General features: G+C 43.2%; 4 protein-coding genes across 5 annotated transcripts; 3 read left to right on the top strand and 1 right to left on the bottom strand.

Annotated features, from left to right (window-relative positions):
* Window positions 1-141: 141 nt before the first annotated feature.
* On the top strand, window positions 142-8,042 carry dync2i1 (dynein 2 intermediate chain 1). The gene is made up of 23 exons (XM_076721565.1): window positions 142-252; window positions 476-529; window positions 647-1,313; window positions 1,406-1,473; window positions 1,649-1,876; window positions 1,983-2,048; window positions 2,463-2,513; window positions 2,807-3,038; window positions 3,185-3,287; window positions 3,413-3,542; window positions 3,656-3,767; window positions 3,843-3,937; window positions 4,035-4,164; window positions 4,276-4,448; window positions 4,644-4,806; window positions 5,224-5,337; window positions 5,455-5,516; window positions 6,129-6,180; window positions 6,276-6,336; window positions 6,653-6,752; window positions 6,885-7,016; window positions 7,130-7,353; window positions 7,448-8,042. The coding sequence occupies exons 1-23, from the start codon at window positions 238-240 to the stop codon at window positions 7,617-7,619; spliced, it is 3,204 nt and encodes a 1,067-aa protein (XP_076577680.1). The 5' UTR covers window positions 142-237; the 3' UTR covers window positions 7,620-8,042.
* A 249-nt stretch (window positions 8,043-8,291) lies between these two features.
* Window positions 8,292-11,415, top strand: LOC143314524 (WD repeat-containing protein 97-like). The gene is made up of 7 exons (XM_076721587.1): window positions 8,292-8,513; window positions 8,763-9,016; window positions 9,105-9,682; window positions 9,761-9,882; window positions 9,965-10,685; window positions 10,923-11,071; window positions 11,147-11,415. Exons 2-7 carry the CDS (start codon window positions 8,867-8,869, stop codon window positions 11,413-11,415), a joined length of 1,989 nt encoding a protein of 662 aa, XP_076577702.1. The 5' UTR covers window positions 8,292-8,513; window positions 8,763-8,866.
* LOC143314473 (uncharacterized) lies at window positions 11,412-15,117 on the top strand. 2 transcript variants are annotated; one of them, XM_076721502.1, is made up of 14 exons: window positions 11,412-11,598; window positions 11,671-11,803; window positions 11,893-11,969; window positions 12,072-12,120; window positions 12,214-12,372; window positions 12,524-12,670; window positions 12,796-12,903; window positions 12,989-13,165; window positions 13,271-13,465; window positions 13,549-13,670; window positions 13,913-14,081; window positions 14,408-14,580; window positions 14,657-14,721; window positions 14,822-15,117. In XM_076721502.1, exons 1-14 carry the CDS (start codon window positions 11,453-11,455, stop codon window positions 15,001-15,003), a joined length of 1,902 nt encoding a protein of 633 aa, XP_076577617.1. In that variant the 5' UTR covers window positions 11,412-11,452; the 3' UTR covers window positions 15,004-15,117. The 2 variants fall into 2 exon arrangements, with proteins under 2 accessions (XP_076577617.1, XP_076577616.1); XM_076721501.1 differs by having other exon boundaries at window positions 12,793-12,903.
* Window positions 15,110-19,109, bottom strand: LOC143314474 (leucine-rich repeat-containing protein 14). Its single transcript, XM_076721503.1, has 3 exons — window positions 18,503-19,109; window positions 17,559-18,416; window positions 15,110-17,247 (listed from the first exon to the last, which is right to left on the bottom strand). The coding sequence occupies exons 1-3, from the start codon at window positions 18,778-18,780 to the stop codon at window positions 16,680-16,682; spliced, it is 1,704 nt and encodes a 567-aa protein (XP_076577618.1). The 5' UTR covers window positions 18,781-19,109; the 3' UTR covers window positions 15,110-16,679.
* Between the last annotated feature and the right edge of the window lie 4,820 nt (window positions 19,110-23,929).

The raw sequence follows: 23,929 nt of genomic DNA, 5'->3' as shown, positions 1-23,929 counted from the left end.
AAATACGGATTTAACGGTGAATTCGTTAACTGTTGCCATGGCGACTGGTTGTTGATTCCAGGGATTGTTCTGTTATTGATTAAAAATCCTGTTGTCAAGTTGAAGTGACGCGTCTCCTTGGTTTCAACTAACTGCGGCTGCGCACTAGAGATAGACCATCATGGCGGCGTTATTACAAAAATATGAGCGAGTTTTCGGCGATTGAGAGACTTCAGAATTAAATACACAGATGAGAACATGCAAAGCGACAAGGTAACTGCTTTATCTTTGACCTCACCGTATGCGGACTAAAGCTGGGCAACATATTTTCAATGGATAACGTCATGTCCGCCGAACGTTAGTTATCTTAAGAAATGAACGTGTTTTTGATGCACTGGTTGGCATATATTTGGTCTGATGTTAACATATGTTTATATTGTCTTTGAATGAGCTTTAATATGATCATCCAGTGAACATAAATAATCTGTATATGTAGAAAATCACGAAGGAAGACACATGGAGACCAGCTGACCTGAGAAGACACATCAGGGTAAGTTTCAGAGAGTGTGGCGAAGCATTGCAAGTGGCGGTGATTCAAGCTGGATTTATATCAGTGGACTAAATTCCATCTAAATAATGTAAATGGTTTTATTTTCTCATTTTTTAGGAGGAAGGATATAGTGACGAGAGAAGGCACCGTGGTGAAGAATCCCTAGATAGGCGCCGCAGAGACCTGGAGAGGGAGTCTAGACGAGAGGGAGACAAGCAGAGGGAAAGGGAGACTACAAGAGAGAGAAGAGATGAAGATGAGAAAAACAGACATGCAGATCGACGGAAAGAGGGCTCACGGGATCGGAGAGGCGATAGGGAAAGGGATAGAAGAGATGAGAGGGACAGGGAGAAGAGAAGGGAAAGAGACAAGTTGGTAGATGAAAAGGGGTACGGTGATGGTAACAGGGAGAAGAGAGAGAGGAGGCGAGATAGAGAGGAAAAGCATGAGAGGGAGAGGGACAAGGAAAGACACAGAGACAAGGAGAAAGAGAGGGAAAGGTATAGAGAGAGGCACAACGAGGAGGACAGGGACAAAAGGAGGGAAGAGAGAGACAAGGAAAGAAGGAGAGAAGAACGGGACAGAGAGCACAGGACTGAGAGGGAGAGAAGGAGACATGAGGACAGCGGAGAAAGAGACCGGATAGAAAAGCATGAAAAAGAGAGGAGAGATCGGCATGGAGAGAGAGAGAGACACCAAGATGAACATGAAGACAAGAGGAAAGACAAAGAAAGACGAGAGAGACACGGAGACAGAAAGCATTTGGAACTGAAGGAGGAAAGAGGTAAGGCCACTGCAGAGTGTTCACTTCGCTTGTCATATTATTTATAGGTGCGGTCAACATTCGTTACCTGATTTACTTGACTGTGATTTCAGAGCACAGAGACGAACATAGACGACATAAAGAGGAGAGAGAGAGGAGGCACAAAGAGAGAGGAGATCATGTAAGAATGTGCAGTTGTTCATCACTGTTTTGCAGTTTGAGTGATTCATCATCATTGTGCCTAAATGTCACATAAGTGGAGCATTTCACTTTCAGCGCTGTGGCTTGTAACTTTAATGTTGTTGTGTCAAAATCCTTCGGTTACATGGTGTTATTTGGATTTTGCTGCTCTCCAGGATGAAAAGCGGAGGCATGACAGTGAATCCAGGGGACATCGAGACTTAAAGGGGTCAGGTGAAGAGGTCAGGCATCACCGTGGTGACAGAGAGCGAGCAGAGCGGGACACACACAAGGAGAGAAGGCACAGAGATGAGGAGGACCCGCAAAGAAATCATCACAGAGACCGAACCAGCTCCAAGAAATCAGCATCTGACAAAAGTCATAGGCCTGAGACTAAAACTGAGGTTTGTATGCACGTATGTTGCCTGTATGCTGTAACCTGTAGATCCTTCTATTTTCTCTAATGGAGCCTTTGCCTTTTTTCCCCCATGTGTCATTTTTGTGATCCAGGATGTAACAAAGGTATCTGAGCGCTGGACAGCTAGTGTGGCAGGTGTAGGGGACACAGAGGAGCCTGTAAGATGCTGTGTTACTTTGCTGTGCATTTCTGGATTTCTTTTTGTTTTTAATCTGGTGATTTCTCTTTCCCATCAATAACGGGTTGAACATAAATATTATAATACCACACCAGCTACAGTTTTATCTCACAGCTACATTTCCTTTTCTTGCATGAAAGCAAACCATATTTCAGCTCACAGTGCAGATGGTTATGTGACGTTATGAGCTGAAACTGGAAAAAATAAGCTTGAACTGATGAACTTGGTCTTGGGAGCCATCTGCTGTCTGCACTGCATGCACTGCACCCCTTCTCTTATACATTATGTTCATCTTCAGTTTCACTGTCATGCTGCGCCGTCCCAAAGAGTTTCTGAACACTTATTTAAATATATAAGATATTTTCTTCTTCATGCTTTCATGTCATGGCTGCAGGTTGTCAATGATGGAGATCTGGCTGACCAGGAATATGAGGATGACTTTGAGGTAATAATACAGCCTACTCGGTCACATACTGTAGAATCAAATCCTCATCGTGATAAAATTTTAGTTTTTTAACATTCATTTATGTATTTTTGTGTTACTTTTGCATGCTGTAATCGATTTACATTCTAAGAAACTGGTGAGTATTCATAGCTTTTTATAACTGCATCCAGTTTAAGTTTGTGCTCATGGGTATATATTTTTGCATTAAACATATTGAATGTAATAAGCAATAAATAAATAAATAAATAAATAGATCACCCTTTATAGCTCTTAATACATTTCTCTGCTCAAAGGATTATGAGGAGGATTTTGAGGAGATGGACGAGAGTGCAAATGAAGGTGAAGACGAGAAGGAGTCACAGCATCCAGAGGTGGGTGAAGAGAGGGAGGAACTCACAGCACAAAGGAGAAAGGAAATTGAAGCGATTCAGAGAGCCATGGATGAAGAGAACGAGAGAGTCGGAACAGCTCAGTCCAGACAAATTACAAGCAGAGAGGAGGAAGATGGGCCTAGATGGTCCAGGGGTAAAGTTAATTCTACCCAACATATATGCACTTAGTGTCATTGCATGTTACGGTGTACCCAGACTGGTTTGTTTATGACTGAGCTGAAGCATATTTTTGTGCAGAATTGTACGAGACATAATGCATCTTTGCTGCTCTGTTAATAGGATCTGAGAAAGCCCAGAGCAGAGCCTCCCAGCGTGGGAAGTTTATCGACTTTGTGGCCGCAAAGCAGCGTGAAGTCAGCAAGAAAGTTGCCACAAAACAGAAGTAAGTTAACTTGCAATAAACATATTCATGTAAATGAATAATTGTAATTCACGTTTTATGGTTTTCAAGCACTTTTTAATGTGCTCTTTAATTGTGCCTTTGATGTGTTTTTTTTCTGGCTACAGGAAACGCAGCACGGAGCTTCTTCGCTTAATCGATCTGGATTTCTCCATGACGTTCTCCCTTTTGGATCTCCCACCTGTTAATGAATATGACATGTATATCAGAAACTTTGGAAATGCAAACACAAAGCAGGTCCGTGTTTGTTTCTGTTGCCGCATTTGGTTTACACAGATACCTGCAGCCAAATTATAAAAGGGAAATCTTGTTCATGTCTGAATAACGTGTGAAAACTTCGTCCCTGTCAGGCTTACGTTCAGTGTAATGAGGACAATGCAGACAGAGACATCCAGACAGAAGAGATAGAGGTGTGTCAGAAGTGGACACAGCATCCTCCAGAGCACAGTGGGGCCTGTGGTGGTAAGGAACAGCCAAGAGTTTTCCCCGATCACCTCAGAGTTTGCATGTTTAATGACGAGGTTTTTGTTGTGACAGATCCCAATCTCGCTCATGAAGCACAAGACAAATCCATGAGGGAAGCGAACTTTGATTCACAGCGTCTGACAGCGTTTCTGCGCTCAGCCTCACAGGTTCGCTTTTCGCTCGCACACAGTTTTAAAAATGGAGCAGTTGTTGACTTCCTACATCAAACAACAAACGCCTGTTGTCTTGTGTGACTGAATCAAGGTGATGGTGGTCCTGCTGGAAGAGGATCGAGCTGAGAGGAAATCCCGCAGGAAGCTGAGGTCTCAAACAGACATGCTGTCTTTCAGCGATGGAAGTTTACAGCTCAACACTAAGTTGCCTTTTCTTTATGGTAAGCTTGTATTTTATCAGCTGTTTTTTGTACCTTGTGGTCCATAGCAGTTGTGATTGTACTGCTCAGGAAGTTCTTCCCGTGGATCACACCATTTTTGATCAATTGCAGGTCGCAGCATCAGCCTGGTGCACTTCTCTCAGGTGCAGAGGCACACAATGATGTCAGTCCACAGCCCGACAACTAAGCCCAGTGCTGTGCGTCTGGACAGCTGCACCATCATCTGCATCTGGAACATTTGGGAGCCGTCCAGACCTCAAAAAGTCCTCGTCTACGAATCTGAGGTGACATTTCATTTTTCAGTTATAGCAAACATAGTTGTGAGAATTAACAATAAGTAAAATAAGCATAAATTTCTAAACTTACTTTCAAGACAGTCAAGAGACTTCAAAACTTGAGATTGACATGTTTGTGATGCAGGAGACAGCTTCACTTGTTCGGTGTGCATCAGTAACCCTCTTTAATGCTCACTGCTGCAGGTGCAGTGTTGTTGCTTCAGCCCTGGAAAGGCCACACTGGTGTTTGCAGGCACATCAGTCGGCTCTGTGTTGCTGTGGGACCTGAGGGAGCACGCTCGTAACCATTACCGCCTGAAGATAGGGGAGGATGAGTGGACTTTTCGACAGCCCACCTTCTCCACTGGTATGTTACAGATGATGGGTAACCATTTTCTTCTCTGTTTCACTGACTCAAATTTAATCTTTGTATAAGAAAAAAAAAAAACATCAATGAAAACCAGGAGGAATGATAAGACCTAGAATTTCTTTCCATGTGTATTTATTATTGATTGTCTGGGATGGTGGCACTGGGAATCTCCCCCCCCCCCGCTTTATTTTGAGAACATAAAGCCCCCTGATCTTTCACCCTGTGCTTTGCAGTCCCGAGAAAATGAATGTCAGCAGCCACTAAGAGACAAACATCTTTATTTACTGTCTGTGGTGATTCGGCACGGCCCCTGCTCCTTCTCTCACTTAAGGTTCAGAGGCTGTTTTCTTACGTAACAGTAGCTCTGATTCAGTGTGTGCTGATAGCCTCTCTTTTATCATCTTGTCAACACAGATGCAGTGATGTCCAGCGCAGGCCATTTCTCATCTGTGACTTCTGTGGAAGTTGTCCCCTCCACAGTAGCAGGAGGGCTGAGGCCAGAGGTCCCCCTTTTGGCGTCTGAGGAAGGTATGGAATGGAAAACCCACTGATCGGGATCGTGTGTATCATTTTATGAATGTGCTCTATGTTTTTGTCATTCACAGTTGGTTTTATATTAAATTGTTATTCTGTTTCACAATCCAGAGTCGTCAGGATTGTCATTCCAGCTGGCTTCTCTGGATGAAAGTGGGGTTTTAAATTTCTGGGTAGGTTGGTCAACAAAGTAGTACATATACAGTATAGTGCATACCTTCTGTCGACACCAGAGGTTTAAAAACTGTGGCATGCTGCCCCTGGGGGGCCACAGGAGAGTCCCACGCAGTGGGAGAAACATGAGGTGAAGATACTGTGTGAGGCGAAAGTGACTTGTGCATGCCAATGTTCTAAAAGCAGCATGAAGTAAGTTATTGTAATTACTATTATCGTACAGCTCACAGAGGCAAGTGAAGGTACTTTAAAAACCTTTAATCACTGAATGCCACAATTGAATCCAAACACACAGACCTGATGCACCTATCTTCAGACACAGCGTGACTCAGACCTCCAGAGGACATCTTATCTCCGATGTCTGTTTCAAGTAACTGGCCATAAATCGTCTTGTATATCATAGAAAAAAGATGCCTCCTTATAACTGCAGAACTTGCTTGAGAATCATCATGTTTTTACATTTTTTTCAGTGCTAGAGACATCCAGTGATAGTTGTCTGTACGTCCTGTGGTGAACACCTGTGGACAGGGCGACTAGAAAACCACTGCTCTACACAAACAGCCAAGTTATACCATGACGGACTTTCATGACTTCCTCCCTGTGTCCTTTAGGTGGTAGTGGAACTCCCAAAAGCCAACGAGTCTGGCTCTCCAACAGATCTAGGTAAGGCAGTCACGTTTCAGAGCACTCCCTCCCTTTCCTCAGCTTTCTCACACATGCGGTTCCACCTTCAGCCGCTCTCTCCATCTCTCTCGCAGGACTCAGGCCTGGGGGCAAAGTAAAGTTACTTCACAGCTCCTCCCTCCTCACTGCTGAGAGGTGAGATTGATAAATAGCTTATGACGATCATCTGTCACTGCCAGCCGCTGGGCTCAAAATACCCCACAATGTTTTTGCCCAGTGGAACACAGCTGCTCAGTCATGGTCATACGATCTTGTTTGTTATGTACTGCGGGCTGTTGTTTGTGTCACCTCGACGTTTGATGGGAACATATCTACGGTCATGTATGTGCAGCGTGAATGTGCGGCAGTGTCGTGTTCCACCGTTGCACAGTTTGTTTTTGGCTGGGAATGTTGTAACCTCTCACCTCTGCTTCGGCACTTTTCTCCCTCTCTTGGGCTGTCTGGCTCTCAGGGTATCACCACGAGATGCAGTGAAAATGGGGCCGTTGCAGACACTTCATTTAAAATTCCTTCCAACAGACTCCAATCATTTCTTTATTGGCACCAATATGGTGAGCATAATCTTGTCTGCTGCACCGTGATGTCCTTTCAAATTGACACCGTGAAGATATTCAGAAACTATTTCCTCCTCAATGACAGCTTTGGTCATTTTGTTGCAGTGCGTTAATATGATTTCTGTCTAGGGTCTGGTCAATCATGGAACGAGTCACGGTTTGAAGGCTCCGCCAAAGTTTTACAGGTTTGAGGAGGTGGGAGTTCGACCTGTTGATGTCAGCTCAATCCACTTTTCTCCCTTCATGCAGCATTTGTTCTTGGTGAGAGTGCAAATGTTCAACACAGACCAACATTCAAGACCATCTCATAGATAAAGACATAAACATAAATGTCTTACATAATGTTCATTGAAAACTTTTTTCACTTATTCCAGGTGGGCTGTGGGGATGGCAGCATCAGGCTGCATGCAGTCAGCCATGAGCAGCCTGTGGCAGAGTGGAAGAGTGGTACAGCTGGTGAAGCAGTGGTCTCACTGCAGTGGGCTCAAACCAGACCAGCAGTCTTCTGTGTCCTCGACGCAGCCTCTCACCTCCACATATGGGACCTGCTGAAAAATGACACAGAGCCTGTGGTCACTGAAAGGATGGGTTCTGACAGGTAGAAGCACTCAGACATGAGGGATGATGTTTTTCTGAGCAAGTTTTGATTTGTTGTATTGATTCGTGGTGCACATGCTCTGCTCTCTCCTCAGGGTGACTGCCATGGCTGTGTTTGGAGACGCGGGACAACAAAACATATATTCAGGAATAGCACTGGCACACGAGTCAGGAACAATAGAAATGCAATATTTCACAAGAGACTTTACTGCGTCCGTTACTGCTGAAGAGGAGAAGTTGGAGAGTATGATGAATGAAGCCTTCTGAAACGCTGCGTCTTATATGGCTGCATTTAGACTGATGTGTTTGTGCTCATTCGGAAGATTTTTCTGCATTTTTTAACACCACAAGAGCATAAAGATCAATTTATAAATCTGTTTCTGTCACAGTCACATTGTATAGTGTATGGCATATTTCATTTCGATCTGTTTTCCTCTTAAACTGATGACACGTGGCTAGAAAATTTTACATTAACATAGCTATGAGAAGAATGTGGCTGAATACCAAAGATCCTCCACAGGGGCCACAATTCATTTAGTATCCTCCATAAACACACTCTAAAAAAAAAACAAAAAAAAACACATCATGTAAATGTTTGCTGATGTAAATATTTCTACTGTTTGATTAATGTAAAATATTTGTACGGTATTAACAAGAGTCATTTTTATACAATAAATTGAGTATATCTCTAGTTGTGTTATTTAAGCACCTGCTTATCCCCAAAGAACTTCAGGACAGGACCTCTTTGTTTTGTCCTCACTGTTTCATGAGAAGCCATTTTTGCTGCTTTCAGTCGAACCCGTGCGACCCGCAGCTATGGATGTAGCCGAGTAACCCGCTGCCTGGCAACAGTGAGCTGCTCGCGCTGTGCCTGCAACCTGAAGGATCGAACTTTTAGCACACTTAGCTGTAGCTTTGTTCATTGTTTTAGCTAACTTAACATAACGTTGTATTGATTAAAGACATATTGTAGCACCCGGGCTATATAAATACTAGTTTGTGGAGGGTAAACACAAATATTAACTTAGTTTAGCCCACTTTTGGTGTGATACCTAACGTTATAAATCTTCAATTTTATAGAAGACCGAAAAAAACAAAACAGAACTGAAGTTAGCTAAGCTAGTGTTTAGTTCAAGGAGTGACGTTCACGTCAGCTAAAAGGTGAGTTATTTTTGTTGTTTGGTTGTCTTTTGATGATGACTTGTTTTGAAACCATGTTTTTTCCCCCCACTTTTTAATTAGTGTACTTCCTATCTCTTACTGTATTACCAAATAGCATGACGTTGTTTTAAAAGGTACAGGTACGTAAGATATTGTGTGCAATTGTAGCCTTTTACATTTTTTATTTACCATTAGACAAGATCATCTTCTTTGAACACCGTACAAAGTTTAATTTTTGTGTTTTTGTAGACGGTCCTACACAAGTAAATATCACATAGCCATCAGCAGTTAAATAGAATTTTGTTGCAAAAGTGCAAAAGGTTGCTGGATGCAGCAGTCCCGTGTACAAAGTAATGGAGATGGCGACCCCAGGCAAGGAGACAACTGTAACAACAGCAGCCTGCTCCAGTCCCAACATAAGGCCTCTGAATGGGACATCAAATGGGAGGACACTGGGAAAGCAGAATCTGTTCAAGCAGGATGTGAAGCACACTACAGGCAAGGTAGACCATGTTGATGTGATCCTCACCTGCTTTGATCACTTTCAGAGGTCTCACACACTTTATATGCTTTCTCTATGTCTGACTCTAGGTAAAAAACTCCAAGAGCAAGCAGCATGTGTTCACTCACGGTCTCCATCCTCAACAGCATTTCTCATGTGACAGCCCTGTGCGTTTCATGATGTATTCTGAAGCTGCTGCAGGATTTATTAGCCTCCATTCAGACAACACAGCTTGCCTCTACAAAGCTGACGGCCACAAGCAGACTTCCTTAGCACACCTCCCTTTCATGGGCCTGACCGACACAAAGATCTGTGGCTGTCTGGTTGGTTGGGGCCCAGGGCCTGTCTTCACACTTCTGAACAGTGAGTTACACCCCCTGGATGCTGCTGACGATGCCCTGGACATACGTGTTTGTCAAGCTGCAGAACACTCCACAGAGGTGGTGACTGCAGGTGGGGGGAATGTGTGTGTGTGGTCGGTGATGCTCATGAGATGTAAGGTGAAGATACAGGAGGGACTGCGGCACAGCACGTTCACTCAAATGGCATTGGCTCCCCCACAATCTGGCAGGTCCCACAGAGCCTTTGTTGTGCATGGGTGGGTCCTGACGGTGGTTGACCTTGATTGCGGGAAGGTTTTGGAGCACAAGAGGGATCTCTGCTCGAGGTGTGTACGGGAGCATGTGATGTGATTGGTGGAGGGTCGAGTTTCTCAGCATAAAGATTAACAAGTTATTTTTTCCAGCAATATCACTGCGATGGTGTACTGCTCTCAACTGGGCTGTTTGATCATTGCATCTGAAGCGCTCTCCATTAGAATATGGGGTCCAGAATGGGAACCATGTGTGGCTCTTGAAGGACATAATGGTACAGTCATAAAGTCTATGCACATTTTATCCCTCTTTATGAATAGACATAAGATTGAAATGTTCTGTTTCTTCGTGTCTAGGTGTGGTGAACTCATTGTTCTACTGCCCTGCATTAAGCATGCTGTTATCAGCCTCTGTGGATTGTACAATCTGTTGCTGGAACGTGGAAGAGGGCCACATGGTTGAGTGTGTCCACACAGAGCAGAAAACCCCTCCACTGTGCATAGGAGGCAATAGAAAGGGAGACACTTTCTTCTCCTTCTCTCTCCAGGGTGTCGACTTATGGACCATCAGAACCTTGCACACGCTCCACTGCAAATTCAAAGAGGACAAAGGATGCCCATTGAGACAAATCCTAGTTCCCCCCATCCCTGCTCCTTACCCTACGCGAGTCCTCTGTGTCAGAGGGGACAGTGATATCATGCTTGTGGCTGCAGAAACAGGAGTTGTGTTGACTTCCTTCAAGGCAAAGCAGAGGATTTTGTGTGCTGACTACTGCCTGCAAAAAGAGATTTTGTTTGCTCTGACTGAGACAGGTACGGTACTCCAAGCCAACACACTCACTAATCCAATCACTTTGATGCAAGAGTGGAAGAGGAGAGGCCAGAGGCCCTGGCACCACAGGGACAACATGACAGAGAATGATTCCCAGAATCTGCAGATACCTGGCCCGGCCTGCTGCCTGGTACTTTACAGTCATGTGACTGACACACAGGGAGCTTTACAGGAGTGGAGGAGTTTGCAGGAGAGAAGAGGATGCAGTCACAGGAACAAAGCAACTCTTGATGATGCCAAGAATAAGTAAGCCTTTTTTCTGCTTTTAGTAAATACACTATAGTAAAAAATATCAACACACAAGGGAATACTTATACGTAACTAAGGGTAAACAGTTTGAAATCAAAGGATTTTCTCAAAAGAAAATCCTAAATATTTTCTTTAGGGAAATACTTATGGGGATTTTATTTAACTTATTATTTTGTTAGCTATCCTGAGATAAAAATTTAAGGGCGTTTGGGGTTTTTTTGCAACCGGTCACAGGTTTTTTGTCATTCTTGGCCAAAGTGGAGGCTGTGTGAGTGTTCTGAAAATGGATGATGGGAAGGTCTTGTACCGGACGGTGGCACACGATGGCCAGAGAGTTACCACAATGCAGGCGTACCCTGAGAATGGCTACCTGCTCTCTACAGGTATGTCCCAATGTAACTTTATTGCCTTTGAATGCTTGTCAGTGTTTATATTACAATTTTTCCCTGATTCCAAAGGTGAGGACATGACAGTGGTGGTGTGGAGAGTATCCCCCTACATCCAGGAGTGTCTCAGCCAGCACCTGAGTCTGCGCTGTGGCCAGCCTCTAGTCTACATGGCAGCACTGGGGCCCCAGCTGGCCCTGACCTTTCAAGGGCCTAACAATGGCACCTACAGCCTGATGCACTTTCACCTACTCAACCAGAACCAAACCAGCTATTCACCCAAGGAAGGACATCTAGACCGCTTCACAGGTCACAAAAACAGTTTGAAAAAAGCAGCATGAAATGTTGTGTCCCTGATGAATCGATTATCTGTTCTGGATGGTGCTGTATTTATTTTCTGTGTGTGTGAGTGACTGGCTCAGTTTTGTTGCAGGATTGTGTGTGTGTCCTGATCTGGAGGTGTTTGTCTCCAGCAGTCTAGATGGGACAGTGTGTATCTGGAATGAGGAGAATCACCTGATCAGGTTGGGCTTGTGACTAGTAATTTAGTGATAAATATTACTTTACTCATCTTCATGTATCCGTGACCTCTCCAGGACGCTACAGCTGAATGCTGTGCCTGAGTGTCTGGCTTACGGTGGGTTTGGAGGGGAACTGTTTCTTGGCCTCCGAGGGGATCTGTACAGGATGAATTGCACAACGTTCCTGCCACACAACTACCAACAAATGGTAACTATTCAGCTTGCAGTGTGCCTGATGGGCATATAGGGGATAAAATGTAAACAAAACGTTTCTTTAATCCTGTTCTGTTTTCACAGCTCCTTTCCACTTATTGCCCTGAGCCCGTCCCTGACTTGCCTATCATGGAGAATACAGAAAAGCACAACAAAAGGAAGTAAGATTTATTCATGTTACATATTAAGAATAATCCAAAACATTGACTTAATAAGCTGTGAGTGAGCAATGCTAGTACAAACAGGAATGCACGTGTTGACAGAAATGAGGAAGAGGAATTTCCAGTAACTGAAGACATGTGGACACAGAAGGTGAGTGTGAACTGATAGTTTTTAAGACGTCAGTGGCTTTCTGAAAAAGCTATTCAAATACCTTGAATATCCTTTCCATCTGTCTTTTTGCAGGAGTTTGAGGGATTAGTGACCTCAAACAAAGACCTAGCTGCACTGCTACAAGACTCAGTACAATGCAACAAAGCAAAGCCTCCCAGTACAAAGGAAACCAAGAAAGAGGCTTTTGATCGCTACATGAAGATAATATATAGGCTGCCCCCCAATATTAAGGTTTCTCCATCTCCCTTCACTCACTTCTTTTCAATTGTGATAATATTTTTTCCTGAAGCTTTCACAAATCAGGTGTTTTATTTCAATATTTTGCACATTTTCATTACGCTGAGAGAACTATATCTTTGATAGCCTTACGCTGTGTTTTCAGATTGATTTGGAGGACACCTTTGACCCAGATAAACTTTCATTTCATCCTGAACCATATGACTACAAGCCCTGTAACCTTCCTACCTTAAAAGAGGACGTCCACCCTGGATCTAAACTAAACATTCCTGTGAATGTGGAGAGAAAAGAGGTAAAAACTGCTGACATGATAAGAACAAAGTTATTCTCAGTCATTCTGGACTCAATGTGCAGAAATGTTTAATAGTATGCAAGCGTGTCTGGAAGCAAAGTCTTGATCTGTTTCTCTAAAAGCAGGAGAAAAAGACTCCAGTAACAATCTCTAAACCAAAGACCCTGATGAAAGTCAAACCGTTGCCTGCTGCCATACCGAAGAAACCCGACATCGTGGAGAAGGATGAAGAGGTGACAGCGTGCAACGTCTTCGTTTCACAGCAGAACGCGTAAAAGAGCAGCTCTCATTTGTGTAAATCTTCACTTGTCCCTGTAGCCTCCACAGAAAATTTCTCCAATAGAGCAACCTAAACCCCAAACTCCTACTCCACCTTCTCACCGTTCAAGGACCCCAACACCACTCCCACTGCGGGAACCCACCCCTGAGGTGCCGTCGTTCCTCAAACAGTTTGCAGATGCAGGCTGGTTTAAAGACCTGTATCCTGATGAAAAGGTAGCCTGTGCCAGACACATACTGTATATCCATTCACCAGCCAATCATGCAGATTGGTGAAGTTGGTCCATGTTGAGGTCTTGATGAACGTGTGCTTGCGTGCAGTGTATCCCGAGCTCCCTGTCCCCAGAGGACTTCTCCTTGGAGCTGCTGGGCTGTCTTAACACCTGCAGTGCTCCGTCGAAGATTAAGATCCTCGCTGCACTGCAGGCTCTGCACACCCAGGGACTCCTACAGAATGCAGACGAGCTTTATCACTGCCTCATTGACTTGGTGCCCAGATTTGTGAGACCTCACATGGTACTGTATGTCCGGGATCAACGTTGTCAACATGAATTTTAAGAGGTAGACATGTCTGATTGTTTTTCCTGTGTGTGTTTCAGTCACCTGTGGAGCAGACTGTGCTTGTTGAAATGCTGAATCTCTTGGTTGGTCTTAAACCTGCTGGATATGACCTTGTGAAAAAGCTTCTTGCTCTTCTGGCTTTTAAAAAACTGGGTCTCTGGTGAGTTCATCCATGTTAAAATCCCAATTAATGACGATAGAAGCATCTTAGTCGTAATATTCAAAGGGTATACAAAATAAATAAGCAACTGTATGCGAAAACATCCACCATATCACCTTAGTAGGTGATGATATTTCAGAGTTCACAGTTCCAACAACAAATGTTATTGCATGTGTAATTTAAGAATCTTCTGAAATCTGAAATGACTGAGACTTTGTATGATGTTATTGTCCTGTCAATAGCGAAACAGTGCTGCGCATGCTGACTACGTTAGGGGTAAATGAGGCTGAGCAGTGGTTGTGGCCGGAGCTGGAGAGCTGGGACTCAGAGCTGCAGGACCCGTCTGACACCTGGAAGAGCCTCCATGACAGAGCAGATTGTTGGCTGGAGTTCTGGATCTCCAGATACAAAGTAACAGACGTGTTTCTTTTAAATCTTAATCTGTCGACCTTAAATTTTTGTTTTACGATGGAAAAAAATGAGACATCTTTCACGATCATTATCACCATCCATGGAGTATTTTTGAGTGTGACAAAAGGACAGAACAGGTGTTTGAAAACTGAGAGGCTCTCCTTCTGTGAATCGCTCCTTCTGATGTCCTTCACCGTGACCTTAACTCCTCTAAATAGGAGTGCATGGGAGCTTGTCACAGTGTTGTTGACTGGCATGACGTGGCTAGTTTTGGCCTGCTACTGTAAGTGATTAACTGCTTTCTGTCTCTCTTCCCATGCCTCCAGGGACATGGCAGATATCTGTACCTCAGGAGTACAGCAAAGTGGAAGCCGCCGACCTTCAGCGGGGTGGATGTGCTGAATTATTTCTGCTCCGTCCAAAAAGAGGAGTACAGAATGACGCGATGTGTTGCACCTACCGATCGCAAAAACACAGTGCTTTTGCCCTTTTCTGACTGGTTGGTAAAAATCATGCACATATGGTAAATTCTTCTCCACTAGTTTTTAATGTAACCCAGTTGTCTGTTTGTGTAGTAGTTCTCAGCCAATCCTTCGTCTAGGAGAGACGCACAGCATGGCGAGGATATCCAGGCCACCAGGTAAGATTTCACCACACTTCAGTGAAGACTTGTGATTACATGCAGCAGTGCTTGTAGAAGTCTAATGGTTTATAACATCTATTGCATTCTTGTCCTGCAGGTTTAATGTTGCCCCCGCTGAGAAGCCGTCCCTGCCTCACACACTTTCCCAGTTTCATCTCTTTGCCGTTGTCTCGGGTCACTCTTCGTCCCTTTCACACCTACTCAGACGAGGACTGGGTGAAGGTCCCATCTCGCCGCTACTTCATTCAACAGCAGTCATATGTCGACTACTACAGATGATACTGCTCAGTCTGTAACACCTCCATTAACACCTGACCAGTCATCTAACAGACATTAGCTTGAAATATGTTCATATGTTTAACAGTGAAAGGACTCTGAAAACTTTGCTGTATGGCTGGTTTATTCTGTGACTTGTAAATGCATTCATGTGGTACAAGGCTGATTGGCACAGTCTTTTCCTGATAATGGTGATATTTTTTGATTTGAAGTTGATTGAATACAAAAATGTGCAATCATGAACAGCTTAAAACCCATATTCAAGAAATACAATTTGACAGATTTATAAATTAGAACAGAACAAAGATACAATACATGAGTTGGTGAATAAAGCAGAAAAAAACTCATTAGAGCTCTCGGGGTGGAACGGTTGATAAAGTTCCCTGTTTGGTTCATTTCACGGTTTAGGGGTCATGGTTTTCGGTTTGGTTCGATACGTTTAGCATAAACCAAACACACAGTGTACAAGTTTCAAAACACTGCTGGTCAGCTCAGGCGGGGACGTGAGCTTTGGATCCAGGACTGTGGCTCTGTGCAGATCAGGTTTTATCAACAGGCACGCTGGGACGATGTCTTCGTAAATATTTCATCATATTGGAGTATTGCTGCCAGCGTAAAACACACCCATCGCACGGTGCTTGCACACAGTCAGTTTTATCCAGCACTTCTTTTTTTCCTGTCGTCAATCTGTAAAGCTCCTGTACAGCAGACCGAAACGATGCTGGCAGGTCCTCTAGCTGTGTTTTGTCTTTTCCACTTTCCAAGACTGACTGACAGCTGCACTTCATCCGCGCCAACTGAGAGGTTTCACTGAGTTACAGGAGCGAGGCTTTTTTTGTTTTGTTTTTATAAGTTTTTCTGGAAAGCAAAACTGAATGTGTCAGATTTTTTTACTTAAACCCTTCCACCCCCGCTCAGTTCACTGGTATGCATTTAAAATAACCCTAAATATTCTGCAGTTAAAATTCATTTTGCATTGAAGGATGTAGTATTTGGAAAGGCCATTATAAAGGAAAACTTGTCAAACTTGGTTGTGACCAGTCGAACATATAACAGCTGATCAGATGCTGCGTCTGACTGGTGATGGTTGTAAAGGCACAAGCGCAGACAGCCTGTAATACTCTGCCAGCGGGAAGTTTATTATTTACAAAGCACTTATTTTTGGTACAAAACCAGCAGTGACACTTAAATTCATAGTCAACAAGTGAACTTATTAAAGTAGGATAGCACCGTTTTACTGAAGCACGGCTTGTTACTGCTTCCTCCGTATGTCGTAGAAGTCTTCTGATCCATCCCCTAATGATACGACAACAGACCTGTTGATTTGGTGACACGAGGACTTCTTCCTCACCCCATCATCACGCTCCGATCCAGTTACCCTCATGTAACTACTCTGACATTTACCCCATAAAATTGTCATTAATAAAAAGGAGATTGCTGTGCCTTGATGGAGGTCTACATTGTACTGAATGTCTGCTACTTTGTATTTTATATAAAGCATAAATGAATAATTCTGCCTGAACACAAGACAGGTGGTGATAAGGGAAAGATTAAAAAACATAACTGAATGCTAGCCCATCATGAAGGTGATGGTTTGATTGTCAGGTGTGTCTACATTGCTCTGGTAAGTGTCGGTGAGCAAACTAAAAAGCACCTGTGTCCTTCCCTTCACCTCTGCTCTAGTCCACCAAGTCTTTATCATAATTGAGCAGGTCGCAGGTCAGAAAGAGTTCAGAGCGTCCGCTTTCCATCAGCACTCTGTTGAGCTGGCTGCTGGTCGTGTTGATGTCTGTGGTTTCATCCAGCGGCCAGTCTAAGAGCTGAGCGCTGGAGGGCAGGTCAGGAAGGCCCGGCTGGTAGTCCTCCAGGGGGTTGGGGTACAGTAAGTGACGGAGGGAGGGCATTCTCACAGCCATCCTCACTAGGTCCATGAGGCCAGCCATAGAGAGTGGGTTCAGGGCCAAAGCCAGGCTCTTGAGGGCCCAGCAGCCTCCCAGCGAGGGCAGCAAGAGTCCCAGCAGGCCATCGGTCAGGCCACAGCCACTTAGACAGAGATGCTGCAGGGTACTGGAAGCCTGGGAGATGAGGCGGCGGATGGAGGGCAGGGTGTTTTCATCCAGATGGTTCTCACTTAGATCCAGCTGCTGCAGCGTGGAGGCATGATGGCTGCAGGACAGATAAGCGAGGTCAGCTGGGCTCAGGCTCAAATATGGCAGCTCCAGTATCTGCAGAGGCTGAGGCAAAGAGCTGTGGCAAGAGGAGGAAGGACAAAAAAAAAATTATTATTCAATTCAAATATTCATGGTGGAGCTTGAATTGTTTCTGTTCTGTCTCATAGATATTGGGATCATCAAATTCAGAATAAGCATATATTTACAAAAAATCAATGAAGCTGATGAGGTCAAACATCAAACATATTGTCTTTGTGGTGTTTTCAGTTGAGTATATGTCAATAAAGATTAGCAAATCATTACATTTTGTTTCATTTATGTTTTTCACAGCGTCACAACCTTTTTGGAATCGGGGTCGAACAAGATTCCCATCAGATCAGGCCATACCTCAGCAGAACACGAAGCTGTCCAGGCAGGCGCAGAGCAGTGAGGCTGAGGCGTCGCAGCTCTTGAAGCTTTGCCAGACCCAGAGACAAGTCCCTCAGTGTGTCCTCCTGGCCAGGGTGGTCTCTACGAAAATCCAAGTTACAGTAGTGCAGGCGAAGGGAGTTCAGTGCAGGGAAGGAGGAGAGCAGAGGTAACAGCTCCGCCAAACCAGCCACCCCAAGGCTGCTGTAGCGAATATCAATGCCTAGAAGACCCTGGCAAGGCAGGAGGTCTAGCAGGGTCCTGATACTAGACACCGAAATCTCTTCCACGCGCAGGTATCTGCACTGAAGCTTGAGGGGTCCCAATGTGCTCAGAGCCACACGAAAACGCTCCAAAGAACGAGCATTTACAAAAAGATCAGCTCTCACATGCACCAACACTTCACTACTTACATCTTTTTCTTCTGCCTCCTTTCTGCTGCCTCCAAAACCTGTCACTGCAGTCTCTCTTTTCCTCTCCATCTCCATCCTCCTCCTGACACCTTTTATCAGCTCCTTTTCACCCAGAATCCCACACGAGCCTGTCCTCTCTCTGTCTTTCAGGCCCAGCTCTTTGCCTGTGCTTGCTTCGTGTCCGTTTGACTCCTTTTCCCTCTTCCACGGCCCCCTCTCTCTTTTCACATCCTTCTCTCTCTCCAGGGCCGAGAACCTTTTCCTCTCCCGCTCTCCTTCTCTCCTCTGGGCCCTCAGAGCTGCAGCTCTGGCCTGAACAGCCATGGTGCAGAGAGCTACAGTCAGAGACCAGCCTCCCATGGGGTCTCCCAGTCCTCCTTCATCTCCCTGCAGTCCACAGAGATCTAAAACTTTCAAGGCGCACCTAGGAAAGAGGAACTGGTCTTAAATGCCACTCATGGGAGCAATACTGATATATAAGAACAGAGCCACTCGCTAGAAACTACTCACCTTTGGTCTGACAGTCCTCTGACAACTGCAAGTAACAGAGCCTGGATGCAGAGTCGATTTGGCGCAGTTTGTCCTTGTTTCCTCCGTCCGCCAACACGGAGGGTGCGTTCAGGCCACCTCTGCACGAGTTCGCCCACAGCAAGCGGTCTGCAGCTGCTGAACGCGGCCTCCAGCAGCGGTCTGTACAGCTCCCTGGGCACCCACCTCAGCCAGCAGGGTGACGAGCTGTGGTCACTCACCACCTCCCTGGCGCAAAGGTTCACCAAGGAAAGCACCATTTCAGCGCAGAGCACTGCGAGCTTTTAGCATAAACAATAAAGCAGCGGAAATAATGTGGCGTCTTTGCAGAGGAAGCAGACTTAAGACGCCTGAGAGTTAGCTAGCTGTGACTAGCTCGACCACTAACTTTATGACAGTAACTCGATGCGGTCTTGTAAAGCCCCGAAAAAGATTTAGGACATCACCTGATATCTACATGGATTATCAACAGCATTAACTTATACAGCCACGACTGGAAACGTTTTGCGGTTGAAATATAAAACGCTGGCACACCATGTTAGCTGACTCGCCAGTTCGCTAACTCTCACTGACTGAGGATGCTGCTGCTGCTGGAGCAGGAAGAGTGTTTACATTTTACGCGGACGTATGACGTAAGACGTAAAGGCGTAACGTCACGGCTGTAGAAATGAAAACATAGATTCGATCCTGTGCGCTTGTGACATATTTTTGTGCTCTGTTAAGCTTGATTTTGTGCAGTTATTTTGCATGAAAGCTCGGTTTTGCACTTTTACCCTCACCTAGTAGTGTTTAATGAATGGTCTGTACATTCAGGGCTTTACAATGCTGAAACTCAGGTTCTATAACCCTCCACAAGGGGCATCTTTTTAAGGGGATGATACTGGGAAAAGCTTTTTACTTAAGTAGAAAACAACCTGGGGTTTAACTTCAGTAAGGCTATCAGACATGCTGACAAGTACTATCAGTTAATCATATTTTATGTGTACATTTCTGTAAAGTAACTAGTAGCTGAAGGTCTTAAATAACTGCAGTGGAGAAAAAAATAAAATATTTTCTGCTGGAATGTAGCACAAAATGGAAATACTCAAGTACTACAAGCATTTGAGAAAATATTGTATACTGTGTAACTTTCCACCATTGAATAGAAGCTTCCATATATATTTTGGCACCCCCCCCCCAACATTTCCAAACCTTCCTTCTACTTTATTTTAATTTTTTTTCTACTGCAGGAAAAATCTTTCTTCGGTTCCCGATACAGATCTGTGCATTCTATTGATTTTCTATGAGCGCATTTCATCTTCCTGCAGAGGTGTTCATAAATATGTAAACACTGAAAAACAGTTCGCCTGCCAGTGATGAAAGTGGTCTGGAATGAAGGAGCGCACCATGCTGCCACAGGGACTGATGATATTTCACAGGACCTGTGATTTCTAAACTTCTGTACAGTTAAATTCAGTGATTGATTCAGTCAAGTAAAAGAAGAGATCGTATCACACTGGTGATGCTCTTTTTCATGGATTACGCAGAGAAGAGCTTTGCCTGAAGACACTGAATACTGAAAGATGTCAACTTAAAATCTCACAACACACATAATACATTTATTGTGCAATTGAAACATACGGTTCATCCAGAGTGATAATGAATTTGCTGATTCAGAATGACTGACTGATCAACAAGTGAGGAAATGAAATGAATTTTTTTCTGTTAGTTAACTCTTCCATCCGTGTGAAGAATGTGCTTTAAAATAGGACTTCTATCAAAAGCATGTTCGAGGTAAAACACACACTTGATCCACAGACTGTACCACCTCTTTGATATGATTTGATTGTACTATTGTAATTTTAGTAATGTGTCCAGGACTCCCTGGGAAGCAGCATTGATACTGAGTGGATTATCCTGGTGATATTTTGTAAAGTAAAAAAACATGCAGAGGAGCTTTGAGGGAGAATACAAGTATAATTTAACATCACAAAATTTGATTTGTGCTCACTGTGTTGTTTCCTAAAAAAAACAAAAACAAAAAACAAAAACAAACCCCCCCCCCAAAAAACGGATCAATCACTAGATGGCGCTAAAGGATTGTGTAAGATGACTGTGCTCTGAAGCTCCTCTCTCTTGCAGCAAGCCTTAAAAAAGACAAACAAGACTTTTATGAATAATTGCCAAGATGCATGTTAGCTGTCACTGATATTAAAGTGCTTAAATTTCATTTGTATATATATTCCAAGCAGCTATTGATTCAGTTGAAATCGATGCTATTTCATCCTTTATCATGCCTGACCTCAGAAATGCTCTTAGTTAAGACCACTGAGACTAATTATGATGACAGTGATGAATACTTTGATAGCAAGTGGATTCACATCATGGGAGATGCTATAATATTTTCCTGCTTGCTCAGGCTTTAAATTTATGTCAGCTCTAATTGATGCTTTGTTTGTGAATGTAATGACTTTTTTTATTTGCACACTCTGAAGGACTAATTTCACAGAGAGCACAGGTTTAACACTACTGCAACACAGCAGTCACACACACACAGACAGCAGCGCGCGCACAAGCACAACACAAATAAAGATGCTTTTACTTAATTTATTGCTGCAGTCCCTTCATATGACCTGCGGGATCTTCGTCCATCTCATTACTTCAGCCTTTGATATAAAGCAGTTTAATACCACTTCCATCAAAACACCTTTTGAAATGCAAGCAGGAGCCAGAGTCATTCTGGTTTGATGATGTTGTGGTTTTTTGATGTGTGCATTACCTTGGCTTTGCTTCAGTTTGGTATCTATCATTATTTGAATACCAATTTTTTCAAAAAATTGAAAGATATTAAGCGGAAAGAGAGAACTGCCTTTTATCCAGACTGGCATACATGCCTGTTTGTCCTGAAAAGTTGGAGATTTATTTTTGAATGAATGTCAAAAAACAAGTACAATATCTTTATTGACAAACTGTGGACAGGTATCGTTAACCTCACTATGTGTGCAGATGTAGGTTAGCATTAAGAACACTTCATGTGAAGGTTGAAGACAGCAGTTGGCCTTTCAAGTCGAAAAATTAAGGTAATTATGAAACTGTGAAAACAGTACTGGTGATACAGAAAGCTAGAGAAAGATGAGACAGGACAAACAAGAGTTAGACCAAAGGAATTTTAAAAGCGGAAAAGCTTGTAGCTTACTGGCTAGCTACTAGCTTGGGCTAGTGCTAGCATGCTAATTTGACAGTGACAACAAAACCTTCAGTCCGTACAGGGAGTATGACACTGTCATTAATGTTTTAAACAGACAGAGTACATAAGAGTACAAATAAAAACAATACAGAACATTATATTAATATTTATTTAGAGCTTTGCATTAGCAGCAAATTAGCCTCAGTTAGCTAATGGCTTACGCTACACTACGCAATCATTGCGGAACCGGAACAATGATAGCATGCTAATACGTTTAGTTAAGTTGGTGAACATAATTAATATTATGCATATTTACGTGCCAAAATACTTGACTTGTCATAGTAGGACAATTCAGGTATTACTAATAGTAATTTGAATTTCTCCATTTAAGTGTCCCTGTAAACCCGGACAGTGTGTCAGTGAGGCAGCATGCACAATATCCTGAAACTGAAGCAGCTGCATGGCATTCAGATTTAATTGAGAATGTCACCTACACCTGTGCTTTGTGCTATGTCAAAATGTCTCCTCTGTCTCATATTCAGTCACCCTGCCTCATGTTCTTTGACAGTTTTTTTTCCTTTCTATTTTAAAATCTATTATGCACATATGCCTTGTTATTTTCACACAGATAGTCTGTTAATTGGACATTGTATTAAACAAGATGAGTTTCTGGATTGCCTTCCCCTTCCAAATAAGGGCGGATCTGTTAGAACTGAACATATTTTCAGTTGAGATGAAACTGATTTGTTGTACTAAAATTGGTGGAATAAACACCATATGCTCAACAGACGGGCAGAATGGAAGCCTCGGGCACTGGTACAATACAATGGAGAGGAGAAAAAGCACCTTTTATGTTTTTTTCCTGGCTTGTAGTCGTACAATGCCTCCAAGAAATATGTACACAAGATTGGAGCCTCTTAAAATTCAACCGCACCGTTCCTGAAATCCTGGATAGTGTATTTTAAACATGTGTACACAAAAACAGTAATACCTCTGCAGTTCTGACTGGCTCATGCCTGTAATTTATCAATAACTATGCAGCTGGATGCTATTAGAGAGATATGATGGGCCAGTAACTTTCAGCTCCCTGTGGCCTCACCCCACCAATGCTCATTTCTTGACAATCCCAGTCTTTTTTGTTGCTGACTGAGCATATTTGATTATTGCAGCTTTTATTACTTTAGGTTAGTAACAAAAGCCACAAGACCAACAATCTCTATTTAATTTAATTGGACGTGCAGTTCTCCCTGAAGTCCTTTAATCCTTAGATACAAATTTCCACACTTTGGGATCCAATATCTTCCTGATTCCCTTTTCCCAGCCAGTCAGTCATAGAGTTGTTATTCCTTTTAACTACTCTCCGCGCAGAGATAATTACCGTGCCTGAGATTCTGATTAATTCACAGAAAAATTCAATTTCCTAGATGTGTTGAGCAGCCACCACTCTGCTGACAGTCATATAAGGGTCAGCGTAAGCTTGTCTTCTTATGCATTGTGCAGTTTAATTCACATTTTACAGGGATGCTTCATTGTTTAACCATGACACTTCCATCAATTATACACCAAGTATAGGATGCTTGCATCAGCAAACATTCAAAACTGACACTACTGAACATCTTATATACCATACATTTTATGTAGAGTTTTTATAGATGTTTAATTGTTCAGCAGCAGACCAGATGTATAATGCACGAGGTCTTTACTTCCTTTAAATTACCTTTTGCTTTTAAAGACAGATTTCTCACATATTTCCCTTCTGTTTTCAGGTTTTAGCGGTGTGTAAATATTTCACTTGCAGTGTAAGACAAATGTCAGGTTTCCCCTGCAAGTAACAGTGCTAATGGTGCTGGAGAGCAAGCCTTCAACCTTTTTGTTACCAGCCAGAACAAATGCATCTTACTCAATGATAAAATAGTACGTTTTTATGGAAAGTATGCACTCTTAAGCTGTCCTCACTTGGCTGTAAATGTCAAATCACATACCAGAGAAAAAATAGCAGTAAATTTTTATCTTTTCTTTTCTTCTGAAAATACTGAAAATCCTCAAAATTAACCCCACATCTCACACAGCCTCTTAAACTGCTGCAGAAATGTTATTGTGGCTCGTCACCCAAATTCATACTCTTGTGTGGTTACGAAATTAAAAGGTAATTACTGCCTCTAGTGGCTGTAGGCATGAGAGTTAGATATTACAGTAAATCACAATGCATCTACTTTTTTCTTCTACATTTCTGTAATGATAAA

This window comes from Chaetodon auriga, chromosome 21, assembly GCF_051107435.1.
Source record: "Chaetodon auriga isolate fChaAug3 chromosome 21, fChaAug3.hap1, whole genome shotgun sequence".
Taxonomy (NCBI): Eukaryota; Metazoa; Chordata; class Actinopteri; order Chaetodontiformes; family Chaetodontidae; genus Chaetodon; species Chaetodon auriga.
Note: the sequence above shows the minus strand (reverse complement) of the source record. Positions and strands in the feature narration are given on the sequence as shown.